This window comes from Mauremys reevesii, linkage group 1 (assembly GCF_016161935.1).
Source record: "Mauremys reevesii isolate NIE-2019 linkage group 1, ASM1616193v1, whole genome shotgun sequence".
NCBI lineage: Eukaryota > Metazoa > Chordata > Testudines > Geoemydidae > Mauremys > Mauremys reevesii.
This window is the reverse complement of record NC_052623.1, coordinates 253,139,474-253,164,160: the sequence shown is the minus strand read 5'-3', so window position 1 is coordinate 253,164,160 and position 24,687 is coordinate 253,139,474. Positions and strand designations below refer to the sequence as shown.

The window sequence follows — 24,687 nt, the reverse complement described above, 5'->3', positions numbered from 1 at the left end:
GCAAGGAGAGCAGCCTTCTCTCTCTCTCTCTCTCTTTTTTTTTTAATGAAAGTCATTGTTGCAAAGAAAAGCCTGAAAACTTGAACCCTTGAGGTTCAGAAACCAGTCCAGAAGGCAGATTACACACACCCACACATGATTTTTTTTAGCAGACTCAGTGATTTCTGAATGGTTGGGGTTGGCAATACTGAGATTGTGACTTTTCCATTCTAAATCATTCTCAACTACTGCCTGGGGTAACAGACGATTCTTCAAGTATTTATGTCCTATATTGTTTGAGTTTAAACAGTGGCCTAAAATAACACTCTCTGCACTAAAGGCAACCAGTTCAGATAGCAGAATCATACTCCTGTTTTCTGCAGCAGATGCAATAAGTGTTGTGCCAAATAAAGCACATGACATTAAATCTAGCCTTAGAGGATTTGAAAGTATGGGTCACCATGACGACGTCTAAGAGCTAAAGAAAGCTTGCAACTTCTGAATATTTCAGAGACCGGGGGACTGGGAAAGCCACATTTGACAACTGCTGAAACTTGTATTTCCATGTTCAATGCGCAATTAAAAATTGATCTCCACTGCAATGCAAACCCAGGTAACTGGCTTGGTGAAGGTGGGAGGGATATGTCAATTGACACTAAGTGATGCCAATTAAGAAGCAAATTCTTCCAGTTGTCTCCTCACCATGACAAGTTACCCTGTTATCTGGACTGAAATGCAGCAGGCCTGACAGAAAGAAATGTTTTAAGCACTGTACATTTTTCCCCTCTTGAAATTCCAGCAGAAATGAGTAGTAATACAGGGACGATGATTAATTTAAAATGTAATTTATTGTCAGTCAGCTAATTAAAAGGAAATACTTTAGTTGCTGACTATAGCTAGGCCCCTAAAATGTAACTAGCTCTTGGACTAATTCCAGGTGGTTTCATTTCTGTTTAAAATTGCAAATTATTTCTATCCTATGTCAGCTTTTGAAATAATGTTTTTGAAAGGTTATGCCTGCACTGAACTTTTACCTAGCATGCTTGAATAAAGAAAAGAGCTGCAATGCTGGATTTACAGGAAATCATATGGGGTGCCTGAATGTGGCTCCTGCCCACCCCCTCTATTTTTTGCTTCCATTATTTAAATATAAGAAAATTCAAAGTCAGTTCAAGAGATTTATATTTTATCTAAAACCTGTAGTATATTTAGTCCCTACCTTCCAATACAATTTGCAGGGGTACAGGTTCATACATTATAAAATTTGCTTGCTTGACATAACAGAGAATGCTGCACCATTCCTTTCTATCTCGATAATTCTCTTGCCTCATTGGTCTGTCTGCAGGCATTGGAGAAAAGTTTTGAATCCTACATTGCTCTTACAGAAACATTTGCTTTATCAGTCTGAGAGATCACATTGAAGTATAGATGGTAAAACAGCTATCCACTATTTGTGGAAAACAAATCTTTTAGGCCCGGATATTCTGCAGGGTTACATGCATATTCATGCAGGGTTTTCATGCATATTCTGCAGTTTTGCAAAAACTGTGTAAATTTTCCAGTTTTGATATAAAAATTGAAAACCACCAACATTTTTAGGTACACAACTGACAGAACATTCAAGATTACCAAAATTGAAAGACTGTCCAAATTGTTGGTGATAAGAAACATCACTTGTAGAATTTTTACAATTTGAAAAGGCCTGCTGGAAAATCAATCAGTTTTTTTCTGTTTTGCCATTCTGGGATACGTGGTGCATGCATTCTAAACCAAGTAAGTTAAGTGAGAACTCTCAGGATTGACATCAGGAGAAATGGCCAACGGCTTTCTATTCTGATGTACAGAGATGTGCACCAGTCAACTATGTATGGTACATAATGTTTTTTATAGGCTTTGAAATAGTTCACTGCTATTGGCAGATTGCAATTAAGGAACCTGAGTGTTGCCATAACTGAACGGAATAATGGTCTGCCTACTTTGGTAACCTGCCTCCAGAAGTGGACTGTGCCTGAGGTTTATGGGGAAGGCAAAAACACTTCAGTGAGGGGGGAAATAGATCCATTCACAAAACCCATCATCATCAGCACTGAACTAACTTCCCAGCAGAGTATGGAGCTTTGTATTACACTTGCCTATATATGTATTTGGAATTCCTTTTTAAATCACGTTACATTGATTCAATTTGCTGTAACAACAAATTCCACATATTTGTTACATGCTGCATAAAGTTTTATCACCTCTTGTATCCTGGAGAGTGGATGTTGAAAGCCAACCTGTCTGTTATCTAAACCCTTTAGCATTTCGCTCGTTTGTATCGAGTCGTTTCTCTCTTCCTCTCTGGAAGATAAATAGTCAAAGTGTGATGAGGCTTCAGAATTGCCTGGTAATTTGATGCATCTTCCATCTGGGATGACTGTTGAGATGCTTTTTGAACATACCAATACACAAGTTGCACTAAGGGCCCTTTTATTAACTCAGTAACTCATCTTCTGAAAATTTAAGACGTTTCAAGTTGGATACCCAAAATTACTCTTCACTTTTGAAAATCTTAGCCATGTTTCTAACAGTATTACAGCCTGACACTATTCACTGAGTGATGTGAATGGTTTTCATTTGGAAATATGGCAAGTCATGCCATATGACATTTGTGCTGTATAAACCCATCAGCTCCCGCATGCTGATCAAAGCTGAGCTACATAATTTTTTGAACTGGTGAATCTCTGAGGAATCCCCATATACTGCAGGAAGTGATTTTGCTGGCTTAGAAGGTGGCATTCCTCATTTAGAGTAATGAGGCAATGGCCCAGTGTGATGATGGGTAGAACTGATCAAAATTTTTTATTCAAAACTTTTTCAGATGAGAAACTGGCTTTTTCAGGGTTTTTTTCCTATGGGAGGAAAAAAATCCCCTTCCTTATACTCTTTTCCTTTCCTTTTCTTTCCCTTTACAATGGCAAAATGAAAAAAGGAGGAAAACAATTGGGGAAAAACCTAAAAATTGTGGGATTTACAATTTTTATATCAAAATTGGAAAAACTACTTTGAAAAACTATCCTGAAAAGGAAATTTTCCCAGTGAAACAGCCTTACAACTTTTTGATCAGCTCAGGTGTTGGGACATTATGCTGCTGGAGATGGTGTCTTTGGGATGAGAAGTAAAATCAAGATTCCAACCACTTGTGGTTATTAAAAAAAATTTCCACACAAAAGTTAGGGTTGTTAGTCCCTGTGTCTTAGCCAAATTCCAATATGAGTAATTCTATACTGCCTGCCTAAAGTCATTGTTACTTTGTTCTGTACCTCCTGTCCTAAAATTCTGTGTAGTGTTCTGCATACTGCTGAGTAATTGCACTGTTTTCACAGTAAGTGGTGGATGAAATGATCTTTTATATATGTTTGTACATGTCTTGGGAGTCCTTTGGGATCACTTTAATAAATCTGTAAGCTACCAGAGTGTAATATACAAAAACTGAGGCAGACACAGATGAAAAAGTGCTATATTGTATAAATGTATTATTTATATGCAAGTCTCTGTGCTTTCTGGTTCTATATATTTGCCTTTGTTTTTTTTTTTAAAACCAATGAAAGTTTATAGTCTATGAATCTCACAGTTCCCCTCAATGGACTTTGTGAGCACTCGACCAATTTCAGCAGCTCACAGAGAAATGTATTTAAACTCTTCTGTAAACATGGTTCGAGAGAGCAGCTTTCAGGTTTGAAAATAAGTAGCTGCCAAGTGGCTAAGGGTCAAATTATTTACACTTAGATGCATTCATATTGCTCCTGTTCCAGTCCATAGACGCTTTCACGTGTCCCAAAAGGTAGCATGTTTCCCATGTGCCCACCTCCCAATCCCCTCTGCATTACAAATACCAAATTATAAAGTTAGAAGTCTCTCTCTCCCCCTCCACTTTTGCAACCTCCCTCATGCCAACTGCTCATGCCCCCCAAGGGCTATGATGGGAGCCAGGAATCACCAACTTTGATCTGGGCTTCTTGCCCCCTCTGCTAGAGAGCAGGGAAGGGGTCTGATGTAGGGACTGCTACAGCAGCTCTAAGCTACCCATGAATTCCTCTGCACAGAGGGAATCTTCAAATGGCTGGTTAAGCCAGAATTAGGATTGCTTTGCATCACAGGATTCCAGCAATACTGCTGTAAGAGACTGATTGGTGGGTCTCTCTTATATATATAATTTTAACTTTTAATTACTTTTTTTGTAGGAATAAAACATTACATAGAATTAAAGCAGGTAAAAAAATAATTAATCACCTCAAAAATATAACATTCCAGTACTATACGCAGAACAGTCAAGCCACTCAAAAGTTGATGTACAATTCTCATATAGAGATAATTGGTTTAAAGTTTTATGGTGTTTATAAATAACACATGTTGAAGACATATTTATAGAGCAGTGTGTTGCTATCTTCATATATATATATATTTTTTTCTTTAGTATAAGGGACAATAATTGACTATATCCTGGATCAGCATGAACTCACTGTGCTCTCAACATAAGAAGAAACTTACATGGAATCGAGAACATTCTAAGTATTGTATTTCCATTTCATCTTTCAGATTTCTAACTTATTCGTACCTCCTGGCCTTCAATTCCTGGCTTCTGCTAGCACCAATTACTCTGTGCTATGACTGGCAGGTTGGGAGTATTCCTTTAATTGAGTCGATATGGGATGTGAGGAATTTAGCTACAGTTCTCCTGGTGGTGGTTATGATATTACTCAGCTTACATTGCATAACAGCATTCAAGGTAATTTTAAAAAAGTACACTACAATCTTATCGTTTATATGCTATTTTTGTTACCTAATCTTTGAGGAAATGACCAATAAAAACAATTGAGGGTTTGTTTGTTTTTTTCAAACAGAATAGACAGTAAGAGGAAAAATTCTTCCCTATAACTCTCACAGGTAAATCCAAAAGGCTAAATTCTGCCATCAGATGTATGCATGCTGCTCCCATTCATTTGGTCTGAAACCAGAATTTAGCCAAAAGTGCTGTATTAAATTACTATTAATGACCAAAAGCCCATTGAAGTCAATTGAAAAGCTCTCCTTGATTTCTATGAGCTTTGGATCATGATCCAAGGGCCCAATTCAATTACCATTAGTCAATGGGATCTTTGCCATTGGCTTCGTCAGTCACTAGCTTTTGAGGGTTAAGTTTATGTTTTTATCTATTCCTCTAAACCAACTAAAACATATATATGAGACACAATAAGAGGAACAAATTTGAGTGTAATAAGTTGAAAATGATCTGGGAATCATTATTTAGCATACATGACATGTTGTTTAGGGCTAGTCTACACTTACCTGCCGGGTCGACGCGGTGAGTTCGACTTCTCGGAGTTCAAACTATCGCGTCTAATCTGGACGCGATAGTTCGAACTCCCCGCGCACTCCAGTCGACTCCGGTACTCCACCACTGCAAACAGCAGTGGCGGAGTCGACCTTGGAGCCGCGGACTTTGATCCCGCGGTGTCTGGACGGGTGAGTAGTTCGAACTAGGGTACTTCGAGTTCAGCTACGCTATTCACGTAGCTGAACTTGCATACCCTAGTTTGACCCCCGCCCTTAGTGTAGACCTGCCCTTAGATACAAGTTGGTCCAATAAAAGATGTTATCTCACCACTGTCTCTCTAATATCCTGGGACAACATGACCACAACCATACTGTGGACAATGTTATTTAAATCCACTTTCACAGATCAGTATTGGAGATGCACGTTACTTGCACTGCAAATGTGTAAATGAGATTATACTGGATTTGTGTGGGACAGAGATGAAATAAATGTCTAAAATAAGAGGCATCCCCATTAATAAGGGGTAGTTACAACCAGTGAAGTAATATCTTGTGATTAAAAGTGAGAAGAAATAATTACCGAGTGGTTTGTTGATCATTTTTAAAAGAGTTCCTTCCTTAAGGATAACTAAGCCAAAAAAACATTATATGGTAACAGACAGCTCTTGAATTATGCTAAAAAGTGCAGGTCCTGCTCATACTGCCTGAATGCCCAGAGTTATGTATGTGCTCTTGATAGGAGGATAAAAATGACAAAGACTTTTGGACTGTTGAGTCCTTAATTTGGATTCTTTAAAATGTCAATTGATGCCATATGGAAAACATGAGAAATCAGTCTATTTAGCGATGCTGTAGTTCTGCCTACAGGTCATATGTCTTGTGTATTTTTTATTGTTAGATACTTTGATGTAAAATCAGAATCTTTGGAGAGGATTTTCCAAAGGGGTCTGCTTTGATCTAACTCTGCTCCAATTGAAAGCAATAATAAAATTTCCCATTTGCTCAACACTGAGCACTTCTGAAATCCCACCCTTTATTCCTTGAGGTTTCACTAGCTTCTTATCTTTTCCCAGTTGTCAAAATTAGGGTTGTGCGCAATGCAGGGATTTAATTTCCCAGGATTTGCTTGTTTGCTACTTTGAGCCTTGTGTAGTTGGTCCCCCCACAATTTTTGCTTGGAGTTCCTGGTTCAAATGAACAACAAAACACAAAGTAAAATGCATCTCAAACTATCTGGTTTCATGTCCAACCCTGTTAAACCATAAATGTCAGAGTTTTGACATGGAACAAGGTTTACCAGTCTTATAGCAAACCTGCTCTGAACTTGGCATTAGTAATGAATCCTGGATTAAGGGGCACCACATGGGAATTTGTTTTATTGTGAATGCTTCACACAGTTCTAGTCAGACTTAGAGAGGGCTGAAATATTCTGAATTTCAGTAAGAAAAAAAGGATTTTTTGATAAACAATTTTCCCATTTTTTTTATTGGCTTTTGCAGTAATTTGCATCATTACATGCTGTGGAGAGGATTATGATGTCCTAAGCAGTAAGAGTTAGGGTGGGGAACAAACAATAAGAGTAGATGAATTTTGTAGAAACAAATTATCCTGTTTTCATTTGTATGTTACTATTTATAAAGGCAAAGGAGGGGAAAGGAGTACAGAGAGCATGACTTGCAGGTGCAATTCTTTAAAAAATCGCATTTCTAAATGAGAAATCAGTGACATTTTAAGATGACACTACTCACTTGTAAAGGCAAAGACCATCGTTCTACCAGACAAATGGCAGGCTGTCCTGGCTAGTTTACTTATGCTATTTAGAATGAGGCATATCAAGTTATTTCACATTGAATCAAATCTTTGGTTTTCTTTTTGAAATAGTTCCATGAATTCACATTTTAATTTTCTGTTGCCCTTTCTCCTCTTCCCATAACACAGTATAACCTGGAAGTGATAATTTACAATTTTGCTAAGGAATGAGTTTAACGTTAATAAGGCAAGGATTATATATATGCTCTATTAATCTCTAGAAAGACAAGGTGGGCGAGGTAATATGTTTTATTAGATCAACTTCTGTTGGTGAAAAATACAAGCTTTCAAGCTTACACAGAGCTCTTCTTCAGGTCTCCGTGTAAGCTCAAAAGCTTGTCTTTTTCACCAACAGAAATTGACCCAATAAAAGATAGTACCTCACCCACCTTGTCTCTCTAATATCTTGGGACCAACACGGCTACAACAATGCTGCAAGCTGCTATTCTGTATCACATGTGCAAACACACATGTATACACTCTGGTTGCCAGTAGCATTTTCTGTTCTGTGGTACTAAGAATAGAAAATCCTGTGTGCAAATGACTGTGGCAAAATCAAAGATATTAGCACAGTAAATGTTGAATTGTTTTCCATGGTGGTGGTGGGGTGTGTATGTAGGGATGTGTGCTCATGTGGCATGTACACACAGAGAATTATAGAATATATTACATGGACTGTAATTACAGAATGTGTGTGTTGGATGGATGGCTTTGTTGCCACTACATTTTAAACAGGACTAATTTGTTGTTGATGCTTGTGATTAGGGTAATCACACTGTTGGAATATATGTGCACTGCTGATAAAGGACATCCAAGCCATGATGGTTGGTTGATCCATTTAATTTTATGAATGCTCTATATTTATACCCCAGAAAGAACATAGACTGATAGCTCTGAGGTTTCTTCTCACTAGTTTTGCATATGCCAAGCTTGGAACAGGGCCACATATTTCATTGGAGAGAGTTTTACCCTGAAAACTGCACGAATTGGAAAGGCAGCTGTCCAGTTTTTGATTGTTTAGTAGAATGAGTGTCACTGCTTCTTTCTCTTTCCCTTTGCTCCTGTTGGTTTCAACTTTGCTACTCTTTTTGCATAGCAAGGAAATGCATCAGTAAACTCTATTTCCTAATAACCTGTTTAGTAGCCTTGATTAAATGGGTTCACAGAAGGTCTCCTGTTTTCTGCACATCTGTAACCTACTGGTGACTCTGTTACACATTGACCATAGTTCCTCTTTCTGGAAAGCATGCTGTTTAGGCCTCCAAGGACAGAAAGAACTGCACCACCACCTGAGTAAGACTTGCCATTCCATCTATACCCTTTATATCTGCAGGCTCATTTTTCAGCTGCCACAATCTGTCCCGTTACACTCAGCTGCCAATGACTGTAGTAAATAATGCCTGATGGGATTTAATAGGCTTGTCTCCTGTAGTATTTCTAGATTCCCCTGTACTGCAAATGAAGAAAGACTCAGCTACAATCGCAGGCTAAGGTTTTCAATAGTGACTAGTGATTTGAGGTACATCCCAGATTGAGACTGCTTAATGAGACCTAGTTTTCAGAAGGGAGGTGGTTAACTTTTTCTGAAAATCTGGCTCTTTTCAGGTATCTCAAACTGGACACTCCAGATTGCTAGTCACTATTGAAAATCTTGGCCCTAAATTCCAGTCCCCAATGTGGAAGTGTCCTGTGTGGCTGTTAGAGGGAAGAACTTTCCATAAACAACCAGATTAATTAAAAAAGGTATTGAAACTGATTGAGGTCTGTGTGTATGGGAAGGGGAGGAGAGGCAGAGGGGAAGGATAGAGAGACAGAAACCCTATTGTTAACTCCTACATTTTATATAAAACTTAATCAAAAGAGACAGGAGCAGGAATAGAACACGGTAAACCCAACCTTAGCGACAAAGAAAGGAGCTGCTATATTTTCTAGATTTGGGGCTAGGTGAATTACAAGAGAGTCACTGAAAGTAATTATCCAGTTTTAAATTCTGGCTACCAACTAAATCAGTCAAAGCATCTACTGTCCCTCTGATGCTAGAAATTGTCAGTAGCAAAAGCAACTACTTACAGTTCTTCTTCGAGTGATTGCTCCTATGCATTCCAGTTAGGTGTGCGCGTGCACGGCTCTTCGGAACATTTTTAGCCTAGCAACTCCGGCGAGCCGGCTGGGCGCCCCCTGGAGTGGCGCCGCTATGGCGCTAGATATATACCCCAGCCGGCCCGTCCGCTCCTCAGTTCCTTCTTACCGCCCGTGACGGCCAGTTGGAACAGTGGAGTGCTCCCTTACCTCCACAGCCCTAGCGTTTCTCCATTTCTTCAGTGTACATAGTTGGTTAACTTAGTTTAGTTGTTAGATTAGTTGAACAAGTTTAGTTAGATATAGTATAGTAAGGGAATTAGGAGAGTTTAGCCCCTCTTCTTCCACAACCGGTGCAGGCTCATGCCCAAGGCACCGGGGTTTAAGCCCTGTGCGGCTTGCCAGCGGCACATGCCCGTCGGGGACCCGCACGACTCCTGCCTCCGCTGCCTCGGGGAATCCCACAGAACAGACAAGTGCCCAATCTGCACGGCGTTTAAGCCGCGCACTAGAAAGGAGCGGGACTCTCGCCTGAAGCAGCTCCTTACGGAGGTGGCACTTCAACCTCCCGCGCCGTCCCCAGCGGCACCGAAATCGTCCTCGGCGCACAGCGCACCAGCGGCACCGAGCCGCCCCGGTACTGACACTGCTCGGGCTTCGCAGCCGGCACCAACGTCCCGGCACCGTTCCCTCTCTCCACCGAGGAAATGGAAGACGGCGCACTCGGCTTCTAAGCCTCATGCTCCGGGACAGCTTACCCAGCCATCACCGGCACCTCCGGCACCGGCTGTGGTAGTGCACAAGCCGTGCACGGTTCCGTTGACTCCGGCACCTCAAGAGCCGTCGAGTCCGGTACCTCCCTGCTCCCCGGTGCCAACCGCGGTCAAGCTACATCTCCCGTCCACGCCCGAGACCTTCTCGACGGCGAGAGAGCTCATCGAGCTCACAGAGGCACCGAGCCTCCGGCTCCCGGCACCGCCGGTGCGGGCTGTTCAGTCGGTGGGCAAGCCGGCGATGATGCGGCCCCCGACCCCTGACAGACGGGATAGACGGCGCTCCAAGTCTCGGTCCCGGTCCCGATCCCGGAAACGGCCGCCGCCACGCCGATCCCGATCCCGGCACCGATCAATGTCTTGGTACCGCTCCCCGTCTCGGCACCGGTCGCAGTCCCGGTACTGCTCAGCATCGCGGTACCGGTTGCACTCCCGGCGATGCTCCCGGTCTCAGTCACCGGACCGCCGGTACCGTAGGAGGTCCGGCTCCTGGTACCGTTCTCAGCACCGCGACTCCCGAAGCCGCTCCCGTCACCGTCGATCGAGATCGCGGTCATGCTCCCGGTACTGAGGCAGTCGACGGTCCTGATCTCCATCCTGGCACCGCGACGGTCGGCACCGATCCTCGGCACCGTCCGGGGACAAGCTGCCAACTTCCACAGCGCACTCCATCAGCGCCTCTGCCTCCCCGTGGTCTTCGCGTCAGCCATCAGTCGCCTCTCAGGTGGGCAGCGGGAGAGATCTCCGGGCGGGCACCCAGAACCAGGACCTTGGACCACAGCAGTGGGGTTTTTGGGTCCCCTGGGCCTACCACGAGCCCCAAGGGCTCCCTTTCCCCCTGCGTCCCACGGGTGCTGAACACAGGGTGCCAGAAGCCACAGTGAGCAGGCCTCCCCCATCACCACCGGGTGAGGCCCTGTTGCCACCTGGTCCCACAGAGCATCCGGGGCACGACACGGCTTCCCACCCTCCGGAGCAACCACCGGCAGATGTGGTGGTCCAGACTCTATCCTCATCTTCCTCACCGGATGAGGCGGTGGCGGGGGCTTCCACGGCGGACCCCCCTCCGATTGACTTGCGGGCCCACCAGGACCTTCTTCGCAGGGTGGCAAAGGCTATTGACCTCCCGGTGGCAGAGGTCCCAGAGGATGACGACCTGGTGACCAGGGTGATCGGAGCTGAGGCCCCGCTGCGGGTGGCCCTCCCGTTCATCCGGACTATCCAGAAGAATGCCACTACCATCTGGCAGTCACCGGCGTCCGTCCCTCCTACCGCACGGGGTGTCGAATGAAAGTACTCAGTTCCCCCCACCGGCTACGAGTATTTGTACACCCACCCCACTCCAGACTCCCTCGTGGTGCAGTCTGTTAATGACCGTGAGAGGCATGGGCAGCCAGCCCCGGCGCCAAAGTCTAAGGACGCCAGGCGCATGGACCTGTTGGGCCGGAAGGTGTATTCGGCAGGGGGTCTCCAGCTCCGGATTGCCAACCAGTTGGCCCTCCTAGCTCGTTACACCTTTGACATTTTCGGGTCCCTGACTAAGTTCTCGGAGCTGATCCCGACGGCTTCCCGACAGGAGTTCTCCGCTCTCATCGAAGAGGGCAGGAAAGCTTCCCGGTCCTCCATCCAGGCTGCTCTGGACTCGGCGGACTCAGGGGCCAGAACTCTGGCCTCAGGAGTGACCATGCGGCACATCTCCTGGCTGCAGTCCTCTACCTTGCCGCCGGAGGTGCAATATACTCTACAGGACCTCCCCTTTGAGACTCACGGTCTGTTCTCGGAGAAAACGGACTCCAGGATTCAGACCCTCAAGGATGGTCGTATCACTATTCGCACCTTGTGTATGCACACACCGGCTACCCAGAGGAGGTCATTCCGGCAGCAGCAGCCATACCGGCCATTTACCCAGGCCAAGTCGCAGCCGTATAATAGTCGGCGAAGCAGCCTAAACCGCCGTAGGCCATCCGGCAACAAGCGCAACCAGGCCCAGGCGTCGTCCAAGGCCCCGCAAGGGCCCAAGCAGGCGTTTTGACGAGACGCCCGAGGACGGCCCATCAGTCTCTTCCCCGGATCCTTCCCGTTTATTTTGCAACCGCCTTTCTCACTTCCTCCCGGCGTGGTCCCAAATAACGACGGACAACTGGGTACTTCATACTATCCAGTACGGGTACCACCGTCAGTTTGTTTCGCCCCCTCCCCGTCCCTCTTCAGGGACCCCTCTCACGAGCAATTCCTCTTACAAGAGGTCGAGACTCTGTTGAGCTTGGGTGCCATAGAGGAGGTGCCGCACGATATGCGAGGCAGGGGATTCTATTCCCGTTATTTTCTCATCCCCAAGGCGAAAGGAGGTCTCCGTCCTATACTAGACCTCCAGGAGCTCAACAGCTACCTGCTCAAGCTCAAATTTCGTATGGTAACCCTGGGGACCATTATTCCCTCCCTGGATCTGGGAGACTGGTTTGCCGCCCTCGATATGAAGGACGCATACTTCCACATCGCGATTTACCCACCCCATCGATGCTACCTGCGTTTCGTGGTCAACAGCGCGCACTACCAGTTTGCGGTGCTACCCTTCGGCCTGTCCACCGTGCCGACGGTCTTCACCAAGTGCATGGCAGTAGTAGCTGCAGCCCTCCGCCGTCGTCGCATACACATCTACCCGTATCTCGATGACTGGCTGGTTCGCGGGCCATCCCGACAACTGGTAGCAGATCAAATGTCCGAAATACTATCCCTGTTTTGGGTACTGGGCCTTCTCATCAATGCCAAGAAGTCCTCTTTGACTCCATCGCAAAGAGTGGAGTTCATCGGAGCGGTCCTCGACTCCACGGTGGCCAGGGCCTGCCTCCCTCGACCTCAGCACCAGACGATGGTCTCCATCATTTGGGACCTGCACGCCTTTCCCACTACAACAGTTCGGTCCTGCCTATGCCTCCTGGGTCACATGGCATCCTGCACGTTCGTGACCGCGTACGCGAGACTGCGCCTTCGCCCATTTCAATCCTGGCTAGCGTCAGTGTACCGCCCGCACCGAGACTCAATAGACATGGTGGTCACAGTCACGAAACCAACCCTCGACTCCCTCAACTGGTGGCTGGACCCAGAGAGTGTGTGTGCAGGAGTTCCGTTCCGCCCCCCTCACCCATCCGTCACCCTCACCACGGATGCCTCGGCGTTGGGATGGGGGGCTCACCTGGGCGACCTTCACACCCAGGGTCTCTGGTTGCCCCAGGAGCTCTCCCTCCACATCAACGTCAGGGAGCTGCGAGCAATCCGCTTGGCGTGCCACACCTTTCGTGCCCGTCTGCAAGGCCGATGCGTGGCGGTGTTCACGGACAACATGACGGCGATGTTCTATGTGAACAAGCAGGGCGGAGCCTGCTCCTCCCCACTCTGCAAGGAAGCGATGCTCCTGTGGGACTTCTGCGTGACCCACTCGATTCGCCTGGAAGCGTCCTTTCTTCCAGGAGTGCAGAACACACTGGCCGACCATCTCAGCAGGTTGTTCCTCTCCCACGAGTGGTCCCTCCGCCCAGATGTGGTGCACACAATTTTCCAGAGGTGGGGGTTTCCCCAGATAGACCTGTTTGCCTCCAGGGAGAACAGAAAGTGTCACCAGTTTTGTTCGTACCAGGGTCGCTCTCCAGGCTCCCTGTCGGACGCTTTCCTGTGCTCCTGGATGGATCACCTTCTCTACGCCTTCCCTCCATTCCCGCTCATACACCGGGTGCTGCTCAAGCTTCGGAGGGACAGGGCCCGCCTTATACTCGTTGCTCCGGCCTGGCCGAGACAGCATTGGTACACCCTGCTGCTCGAGCTCTCCGTTCGGGATCCCATGACCCTTCCGTTGTGGCCGGACCTCATCACGCAGGACTTCGGCAGACTCCGCCATCCGAACCTGCAGTCCCTCCATCTTACAGCTTGGTGCCTACGTGGTTGACCCACGCGGAGAGGGACTGTTCGGTGGCAGTACAGCAAGTCCTGCTAGAGAGCAGAAAGCCTTCCACTCGCTCCACCTACCTCGCGAAATGGAAGCGTTTCGCGCTCTGGTGTGACCAACGCGGCCTCAATCCCTGCGTAGTTCCTATCCCTACAATCCTGGACTACCTCTGGTACCTTAAGGAACAAGGTCTTGCGGTCTCCTCCTTGAAGGTGCACCTGGCAGCAGTGTCCGCCTTTCGCCCATCCATGGGAGGTCGGTCCATCTTCTCCAACCAGATGGTTTCCCGCTTCCTTAAAGGCCTGGACCGCTTGTACCCGCCGGTGTGGCGCCCTACCCCGACCTGGGATTTAAATCTCGTTCTGGCCAAGCTTATGGGACCGCCCTTCGAGCCCCTGGCCACGTGCTCTCTACTCTACCTCTCCTGGAAGACAGCCTTCCTAGTCGCAATTACATCGGCAAGATGAGTTTCTGAGCTCCGTGCATTAACGGTTAGTCCACCATACACCGTATTCCACGGAGACAAGGTCCAGCTTCGGCCACACCCGGCCTTCCTCCCTAAGGTGGTGTCGGCCTTTCACCTCAATCAGGAGATCTTCCTTCCGGTCTTCTTCCCGAAGCCGCACGCCTCACCTCGTGAGCAACAGCTTCACACCCTGGACGTCCGCAGGGCCCTCGCTTTTTATATCGAGCGCACGAAGCCCTTCCGGCGTTCGTCACAGCTGTTTGTAGCAGTTGCCGACCGCATGAAAGGTGAGCCGGTCTCCTCGCAGCGGATTTCCTCCTGGATGACGGCATGCATCCGGACATGCTACGAGCTTGCTCGCGTGCCACCATGCCGCCTCACCGCTCACTCGACGAGGGCGCAAGCCTCGTCGGCCGCCTTCCTGGCCCATGTCCCTATCCAGGACATCTGTAGAGCGGCGACCTGGTCTTCTGTCCACACCTTCGCTTCCCATTACGCGTTGGTGCAGCAATCCAGAGACGATGCAGCCTTCGGCTCAGCAGTCTTACACTCTGCCACGTCTCACTCCGACCCCACCGCCTAGGTAAGGCTTGGGAATCACCTAACTGGAATGCATAGGAACAATCACTTGAAGAAGAAAAGACGGTTACTCACCGTAGTAACTGTTGTCCTTCGAGATGTGTTGCTCCTATCCATTCCAGACCCGCCCTCCTTCCCCACTGTCGGAGTAGCCGGCAAGAAGGAACTGAGGAGCGGATGGGCCGGCTGGGGTATATATCTAGCGCCATAGCGGCACCACTCCAGGGGGCGCCCAGCCGGCCCGCCGGAGTTGCTAGGCTAAAAATGTTCCGAAGAGCCGTGCACGTGCGGCGCGCACACCTAACTGGAATGGATAGGAGCAACACATCTCGAAGAACAACAGTTACTATGGTGAGTAACCGTCTTTTCCTGGTTTTCCATGCAGAAGGGAACTGTACCTGCTGAGACAGTGGAAAGAAAGGATGCCTGGCATACTGTCAGGATGACAACTTTTTCATTGGTGTATCACAATGATTCAGGGAGCATGAAAGGAATACCCTTTAAATGGTTGATCTGCCACTCTCCTTGGCATTTTTAGGCCATTGCTTTATCAGTAGTATGATTAAATTGCAACTTGTCCTCTACTTCTAGCTGTAAAATTTGCAGAGCATACAATGGGTCAGATTCCATGCTCCCTATGCAAGCAAAACTCTTTGTGTGCTTAGCCTGAATAAAGTTTAGGATTGGGCCTATGTTGGTATGGGGGAAGAACTGGGTAGGGGTGTCATTCACAAAATGAATGTGGACAGCAGAATCACAAAACTGAGGATACCATACCTGAAAGAGTTGGAGGTCATTTTAGGGTGAATTTAACGTGCCTTGTCACTGACTTTATTCCCTCTGCCTTACCACTGAATTCTCCTTGGCCTTTGTACTCATGACCAACATTGCTAAAGCACCTTATGGCAGTTTCTGCTGCAAACAAGCATAAAGTGTTATAAATATTAGCTAAAGAGTAAACCCCCTTTTTTTGTGCCTGGCTGAGAAGGAGGCATTATTTATGTTTTTAAAACCTAAACATCTCTCATGGTCTATGTGTTGCTTTTAGAATATTTGAAGTGCTGCTATATGTAATATAGCTACATATGATGCAGGCGGGTTTGATGCTTTTCAGATTATAAGTACTATATGCAATTAAGGCAAAGTATTATTATCAAACCATTTTCTTATATATAGTTGTGCAGTGGCTTTTACTTCACATTTAATCTTAAAATAGAGCTGGTTCTCACATTTCTGTATGTATGTTCCTTAGTTATGGCAAGATACTGAATACAGAATTATTTATTTCTTCCAGTAAATTGCATGATATTGCTCTTTACATGGTGGTTTATAGGTAGGGAGAAAAGCCAGGGAGATTCCTCAGTCATCCCACAAACTATGAATTCCCTTGCTCTAAATGTTTAATAACTTCATATTTTATATATATATATATATATATTCTGTGGTTTTCACCGGTACTTGTTGAGTATATTCTGTTGTGCTATTTATCTTAGTCTACAGGTTTTGAGGCTTTTGCATGGTTTCCCATGCTTGGCATCTCATTAGTAAATCACTGTCTGCAGACCTTTCTCAGAGCAATTACCTTTTAAAATATCCTCTAATGCTAACAGCACAGTCTTTGAAAGTATGTCTAGCAAAATTCTTCTGCCTCAACCCTCCAGAACAATGCTTTTGTCCCCAAGTGCTTCAAAGACACTGCAAGGTGAATAAGGCTATTTATCGACTGCATATATCTGACTAGCTGGAAACCACAGTCATTTTCATAAAAGGTCCATTTAAAATAAATCCTGCTTTCACTTTCCTGAGGGTCCCCATGAATTCCTAACACCAAGTTAAGGTCAGTACTGATGTTCTTAATGTTTAGCAGTGAGGTTTTCTGTGCCTCATCTGTTGTTAACGTTTGCTTCAGGGAGGGAGCAATAAGCCATAAAGACCCTGCTTAGCTAAAAATGAAGGAAAGGGAAGAAAAAAAGCACTTGGAGGAACTCTGCATCTCTTGCTGGCTGACTTCTAGGAGTATGGAAAAGCTGCAGGCTGATCAGCTAAGTATCCTTGCTGTTGATGGAAAATACCACAGAACCCTTCCTGAGGTTATAGGTATGTCAACCAGAAAATGCAAGCAAAAGAAGAAAATGACTGTAATCTCTCTGTATGCAGCTGCCAAACTTGTAAAAATACTTTCTGTCCGTGTTCTTTTATGCATGGCAGTAGTTTTAGTTGAAAGGAAAAGCAGGCTTGACATGTGCTACGTAGATAGAGCCCAAATTAATTTTCATACATATGAGCATACTCGGCATGTCACAGCACAGAATCCTTAGTTCCTGCAGGATTTTTTCATGCATGTAAATAGTTTTGGCATTTCCATCCTTTTTTGCACTGAAGAATTATGTTTTGGGGTCTCCTCTTTGTTTATTAACCTGAAGAAAAAAAATTTAGACTGTCAAGGCCCATTTAAAGTGACTGGAAAGACTACTCTTGACTTCTGTGGGCCTTGGATCAGGGCCTCAGACAGTGAATGAAATGAATAAAACAGATGGATTAATGATTAAGAAATGTCCAGGCTAATGGGATAATGTTTCCCCGTTTTGAGTTGGTTTGCGATATACAGTAGGGTTTCAAGGTCTGTCTCATTATTTTTATTGGGATCCCCAATAAAACCATTCAATCCTATATTGAGAACAGTGTCCGTTCTCCAAACCAGATTACCTGTATACATAGAACAAGCACTGTCTAGGCTAAGTTTTACCTTCCTTCTTTCTTCATGTACTATATAGCAACTTGGGGTCTGAATTAAAAAATAAATTCATAAAGGTCAAGGTTTATTTTTTTTATTTATTTTTTTAAAATTCCTTGAGCCAAATTCTTTTGTATTTCCTTTCAGAATGCTCCAGGCTATTTAAAGGATGTACACCCTCTTGCATCCTGTTCTAAGTGTGCAACTAGAGCAGTGGTCCCCAGCATTTTTCATCTGGTGGGCGCCGGACGATGAGCCATCGAGGACCGTGGCTAGCGGACAAGCATCCACTGAAATGCTGCCGAAAAGTGGCAACGTCAAGAGGCGTCGCCGCCGAAATGTCACCGAAAATCAGTAGCATTTTGGTGGCGACGCCTCTTGATGTTGCCGCTTTTCGGCGGCATTTTGGCGGATCCTTGTCCTCCTGCCATTACGCAGGCGCAGATAGATGCCCCGGTGGGCACCATGGCGCCCACGGGCACTACATTGGGGACCACTGAACTAGAGGATATAGGGGTTGAGGCAGATAAAATGAACGCATTGCTTCTGAGAGCCATTGGAAGACTTAATAATGAAGACTCAGATGTGATGGATTGCCTTGAGTTTGAACGTGCCTTATAGTTAGCTATAAGAAAACATATTTGGCTGTGTAAAAATGGAAGGGAAGCTGATAGATATAGCCTACTGGGGGGAAAAAAACAATATTAAAATAAAAAGAAATCTCAGTAAGTTAAATTTCTGCCTCTTTGTTGGGTCATTGAATTGTGAATGCGTTGCATACTGTTTTGTTCTATATTGAAGAGCCTGACTTTCAGAGTTGCTATGGATTCACATCTCCCATTTGCTTCAGTAGCAGTTGTAGTTACTTAGCACTTCTGAAAATCCAGTCCTAGTTTCCATTATGGCGTATTAATTCCCTTTTCTTAAAGAAGAAAGTGAATCGCAATAGACTAGTTCCCAGTGATTGTGATCAGTGCTGAAGATTTCCTGAGGGGCACTCCCTGGTCAAGTAGCCAATGACGCTTGATCGATTCCAGCCTTGTGTGTGTACTTGATCTGCTGAAGAACAGGGAAGTCATTTTTTGGTGCTGCTGAATGCTACTGAATGCTAGGAACAGGGACAGACACTTCTAGGCAGTTAAAGTTCACTGAATAGCGACTGTAAAAAGACAACTGTGTGGCTCCATACATATGGAGGTTCTGTGGTTCCTTGTCAGATTTGCCCACATCTAGTCAATAAAAATATTGATGTTTTTATCAGTACTTAGAAGGGAGATAGTCAGAGAGAGCCTAATTATTGAAGGAAGGTGTTGCTAGTGACTTGCTGAACCCAGGCCTGGTATTTAAGGGGCATTGTGCTCTTTGGATGGAAAGTAAAACAGAGTTCCTGACCGGAGATTAAAGAACTCGTGCTGCTTTCTGTAAATGTAGGGCTGTTAGAACTTGGCTAGGACACCAAGCTTAACTTGGGTGACTACATTCTCACTGAAAATTATACTATTTTCTTTACTGTTGCGTATGGAAGGTGCAGTTAGACATTTGCAAATCTTGCCCCCTTGCAATATGCAAGCTGATGAAATGTTAAGGAGTGTCATGTTGACAGTGACTTGGCATAGGCCTGGTGAATAGTGAAATTAAAAGATGGTTGAGAATTGTGATGAGCAACCGGTATTGTAAGCACATGTCAAGTTACCTTCTGAGTTTGTATATGGTTTAGAGGTCTAAACACATCCATGGGTGCCAAAAATAAACTGCAGAGTTGTAATCCTGTCCTGTCTTTGACAGATTCCTTTTGTGGTCACTTAACCTCTCAGTACCTCACTCTCCTCATAGATAGATTATTTACTTACCTCCTAGGATTGTAAGCGCTTTGAAGATGAATAGCATTTATTGCTACAATCATATGCATCCATCCTCCTAATGGTACTAACTTCTCTGTGCCTGAAGTCAAATGCTTGAAACATGGGCCACCTGAGACTCACTGACAGGGAATTATTCAGGTCTTTGTTACGAAGGCGCCCCTTAATCTATTGAGATAGTTCAAAAGGAGGAGAGATGGTTCTTGTCTTGTCCCTGTAATGGAGTGGAGAAAGAGACATCCATTTAATAGCCACAGGCAAATCTTGAGTTTCAAATAAGCAAACATGGGTAAGCAACTCAGGAAATGTTCAAAGAAAGAAAGAAAGAAAGGAAAACCTCTTGCAGTTGCTAACCAGCCGCTCTCTTATTGCCAACTCTAGCTGTGCATGCCCAGAAAGGGTTTCTAAAGAGTTTTCTCAGTGAAGGGATGTGGACTTTCAAAGTGCAATACTTAGGACAGGTAGCTCAAGCTCAGTTTAGAGAGACTCTACTTTTTTCCTCTGAGGTCTCGCTTTGAGAAGAGTATTGTGATTTAATAGCTCAGGAATCTGAGGATACAGAGTATGTCCTTCTGGAAGTTCAGTCTCAGGAGTAAACCTAGTAGTTTCAACCCCTCCCTCTTTTATTTTTTTTTTTAAAGTTGCCCGACTAGCAATTTAATAAACTTATTTCTCTTTTCATATATTTTGGCCTCAGAATGAGTCAGAGAATTCTCTTCAATTGTGTTTAATATAGTGTGACTAATTCTTGTCCCGCTTATACGAAAAGAACTTAAATCTTTTGAATCTTTGATAAGAGAGTGAAACTTTGCAGATTTTTAAAATCCTTCTTTGTTGATTTTTGATTAAAGGAGACCAAACCTTCAAGTAGCAATAATAGGCAGACATATGAATAATAATAAAAAAATTACATTGGATAAATGATATTACTTTCATTCAAAGAAATCTGGCATGTTGTCAACAAACCAGGGAGTTTTAAGGTTAATTCAAAGGTCTCTTCCATGCAAATGACAGAACAAGGAGTAATTGTCTCAAGTTGCAGAGGGGGAGGTTTAGGTTGGACATTAGGAAAAACTTTTTCACTAGTAGGGTGGTGAAGAACTGGAATGGGTTACCTAGGGAGGTGGTGGAATCTCCTTCCTTAGAGGTTTTTAAGGTCAGGCTTGACAAAGCCCTGGCTGGGATGATTTAGTTAGGTTTGGTCCTGCTTTGAGCAGGGGGTTGGACTAGATGACCTCCTGAGGTCCCTTCCAACCCTGAGACTCTATGATTCTATGAAATAAAGTCATTTGGAGTGCCTATAAAGACCTCAGCATTATATTTCCAAAAGAATGAAATGTCTTTATCCAGGCAGAAAGAGTTGGCTCTTGTTAGAACGAAGTGATTGCTAATGTCCAGCCCAAAGTTTGCATTTTAAGAAAACAGGAAAAATAGATTTCAGAGTAGCAGCCGTGTTAGTCTGTATCCGCAAAAAGAACAGGAGTACTTGTGGCACCTTAAAGACTAACAAATTTATTTAAGCATGAGCTTTCGTGAGCTACAGCTCACTTCTTCGGATGCATAGAATGGAACACACAGACAGGGAATATTTATACATACAGAGAACATGAAAAGGTGGAAGTATGCATACCAACAGGCAGAGTCTAATCAATTGAGATGAGCTATCGTTAGCAGGAGGAAAAAACTTTTTGAAGTGATAATTAAGATGGCCCATAGAAGGTGTGAGGAGAACTTAACATAGGGAAATAGATTCAATTGGTGTAATGACCCAACCATTCCCAGTCTTTGTTTAGGCCACAGTTAATTGTATCTAGTTTGCATATTAATTCAAGTTCAGCAGTTTCTCTTTGGAGTCTGTTTTTGAAGTTTTTTTGTTGCAAAATTGCCACCTTCAAGTCTGTCACTGAGTGGTTAGAGAGGTTGAAGTGTTCTCCCACTGGTTTTTGAATGTTATGATTCCTGATGTCAGATTTGTGTCCATTTATTCTTTTGCGTAGAGACTGTCCGGTTTGGCCAATGTACATGGCAGAGGGGCATTGCTGGCACATGATGGCATATATCACGTTGGTAGATGTGCAGGTGTACGAGCCCCTGATGGCGTGTCTGATGTGATTAGGTCCTATGATGGTGTCACTTGAATGGATATGTGGACAGAGCTGGCATCGGGCTTTGTTGCAAGGATAGGTTCCTGGGTTAGTGTTTATGTTGTATGGTGTGCGGTTGCTGGTGAGTATTTGCTTCAGGTTGGGAGGCTGTCTATAAGCGAGGACTGGCTTGTCTCCCAAGATCTGTGAGAGTGAGGGATCATCTCTAAGGATAGGTTGTAAATCTTTGATGATGCACTGGAGAGGTTTTAGTTGGGGGCTGTAGGTGATGCAAACTAGGTACAATTAACTGTGGCCTAAACAAAGACTGGGAATGGTTGGGTCATTACACCAATTGAATCTATTTCCCTATGTTAAGTTCTCCTCACACCTTCTATGGGCCATCTTAATTATCACTTCAAAAAGTTTTTTCCTCCTGCTAACGATAGCTCATCTCAATTGATTAGACTCTGCCTGTTGGTATGCATACTTCCACCTTTTCATGTTCTCTGTATGTATAAATATCCCCTGTCTGTGTGTTCCATTCTATGCATCCGAAGAAGTGAGCTGTAGCTCACGAAAGCTCATGCTTAAATAAATTTGTTAGTCTTTAAGGTGCCACAAGTACTCCTGTTTTTTTTGAGGAAAAATAGAGAATCACATATCTGCCCTTTTCTGAAGCTTCAAATAGTGCTCTAGGGACGTGGGTGAAGCTGGGGGTTCTACCATGTTCTGCAGCCCAGCTTGTCCCTAAATTGGCCCATACTACAGAATAATAAAAACGGTGTGTTCTAAACAAACTGTCAGCCAAATAAATGGTATAAATATCTGAAGTATCCCACCTGAGAAATGTAACAAATGCCTTGTTCTTTTGCAATTAATTATGTTTTGGGGGCAATTTCTTAAGAACTCTTCTTGAAATAAGGTCCCTCTCTTCCCACTTTCTAAAGATCTGCAGTGTTGGTTTCTGAATCCTCTGACTCAGTTCTGTCTTCAGTTGTTGATTCACCAATAAATCTGGCAGCCTCTCCTGAGGAAGACAGGTTAACAGTTAGGCATACTAAATAAACTTGCTTGGAAAAAAGAGAGAGGCTGGAATTCTGGCCCTGTTGAAATCAATGAGAGTTTTCCAATTAACTTCATTAGGGCCAGAAATATCACCCATAGTACATAAGCTCCTTTCAAGGTCTTTAGCTATTTATTGTCTTCCTTCTCTTTCTCTTTCCTCTTTCATTTTTCCTTAAGTCTGTAAGAGAATTTTAGTGCTCATTAAAGTCATCTAAAGAAACCTAAATTCTCAGCTTTTAAATAGTGAGTTTGTTTTAAGATAGACCGAGTACAGCCAGGCAATTAGTCCTGTGCTTAGCCCACACAAAGCTAACGCATGTCAAATGACTTGCAGCCGCACCAACTATTCCAATATTTGGCAATCTATATTCTAGACAGGACCATCACATCAAACTTTGGACCCTGATTCAGGATTTGAACCAAAATTTCCGAAAGTGAAAACCCCGTGCTGTAACCCATTAGACCACCTCGAGTCTACTCTGACTTATCCCTCTTATTTGTTGTTGTTGTTTTTTTTAAATTAGTGCCATGCTGACAGGTAAAAATGTTCTTCGGTTCCTCTGCAGAAAAGTAGACTGATTCATTACTGCCTTTGGGGTGTTATTCTACAACGCTAGGGTAAAACAAGTGAGTAGAAGAGTTTAAAAGAGTTTTGACCCTTGTAAACAAGATTTGCCTTGTAAAGAGGGAGTTTGGATGGAGTCAAATAACAAACATTGACTCTAATACTTTCAGATCTAAAGGCCTTCAGGAACCAGCCTCTCAATGAACTCTTCAGCCTGAGCTGACTTCCTTAAAAAAGGCACTGTCAGCTGTCAAATAATGTTATTGATTTTAGAAGTAATTAGCATCATGGTGTTTTCACGATATTGATGCTAGTGTCACTGGGCTCTTTTGCACATGTGCTGTGCCCCTCTGTGATGGTAGATGCTTGTTGTGCCACTCTTTGTGAACCCTGCCAGAGGGATTGAATGACCAAGGCTCCGTGGCATCTGGATAGTGCTGTGATACTTTATACAGAGAAGTGAGGAGATTAGATCCCCCACTTCAGCCTAACCGATTTATGTATCTTACCCTTTTCGGTTCAACATACGTTTAATTTATTTGTTTTCTTCTTCCTGTAGTTTGAATGGAATTTGATTGTTCTTGTAATTCCATGTCCTTACAATACATCTCTTTGTTCATCAACTTTATGGACTGATCTCACTCTGAGCTCTGTGAACAGTGTATCTTACTTTGCTGCTGTGGCTGCAAAGAAAATTCCTAATGTTTTATTGTGGGCCCTATGCAAAGTTCTTGCAGGATGATGGTGGTGTCTGTTTAAGTGTATTAAAGAGAGGGCAAGATGAGTGTTTACTCTGTGTCTTATCTGTTCAATGAGAATAACAAGATTTCCCTTCTCTGCAATGAAGTTGTGAACCTTAATTCAATAGTTCTCGAACGTTTTTCATAATTGAAAAATCTTGATGGAGAGGTTCTCATGGACCACCTTCCATTCTGTGGACAACTGCACAGACCACTTCCCCTCCCATTTGTGATTGTACAACATCCTTGTGGCAACTGCTGCTGGTTGGCATTTTCCAATCAAAGTTTTATTGTTGGTAAATGGACTTTTTTCTAATATGAAAAATTTTACCAAAAAAGTGATTATTTTTTTTAGAAAAAGTAGTGATATTGTACTGCTTTCTCTTGCATCTGTGGCAAGGAAAAGTCTGTAATTCAGACTCCTCATCTTCCTCTTGGTTACTTATTTAGACAGTGTTTATTTTTTCCCTCCTGCATTGCACAATGCATACTAGTCCTGTGGGGGTTCTTTCTTCAGAGATTTCTCACCAGTTTTGCGAAGTGTGGTAACTGCAAATTTCATTCTGCAGCATGAGCTTTCGTGGGTGAATACCCACTTCTTCAGATGCAAGTGGGTATTCACCCACTTGCATCTGAAGAAGTGGGTATTCACCCACGAAAGCTCATGCTGCAGAACGTCTGTTAGTCTATAAGGTGCCA

The 24,687-nt window shown here is 44.4% G+C and overlaps 1 protein-coding gene across 6 annotated transcripts in view; it reads left to right on the top strand.

The window, feature by feature from the left end:
* The window catches only part of TMTC1 (transmembrane O-mannosyltransferase targeting cadherins 1), a 215,859-nt gene that overhangs the window by 93,584 nt on the left and 97,588 nt on the right, over positions 1–24,687 (top strand). For all 6 annotated transcript variants that reach the window (XM_039547592.1, XM_039547608.1, XM_039547599.1 and 3 more), the window contains one exon: positions 4,555–4,744. In XM_039547592.1, coding sequence (XP_039403526.1) covers positions 4,555–4,744 — 190 coding nt within the window. The remainder of the gene's footprint in view (positions 1–4,554; positions 4,745–24,687) is intronic.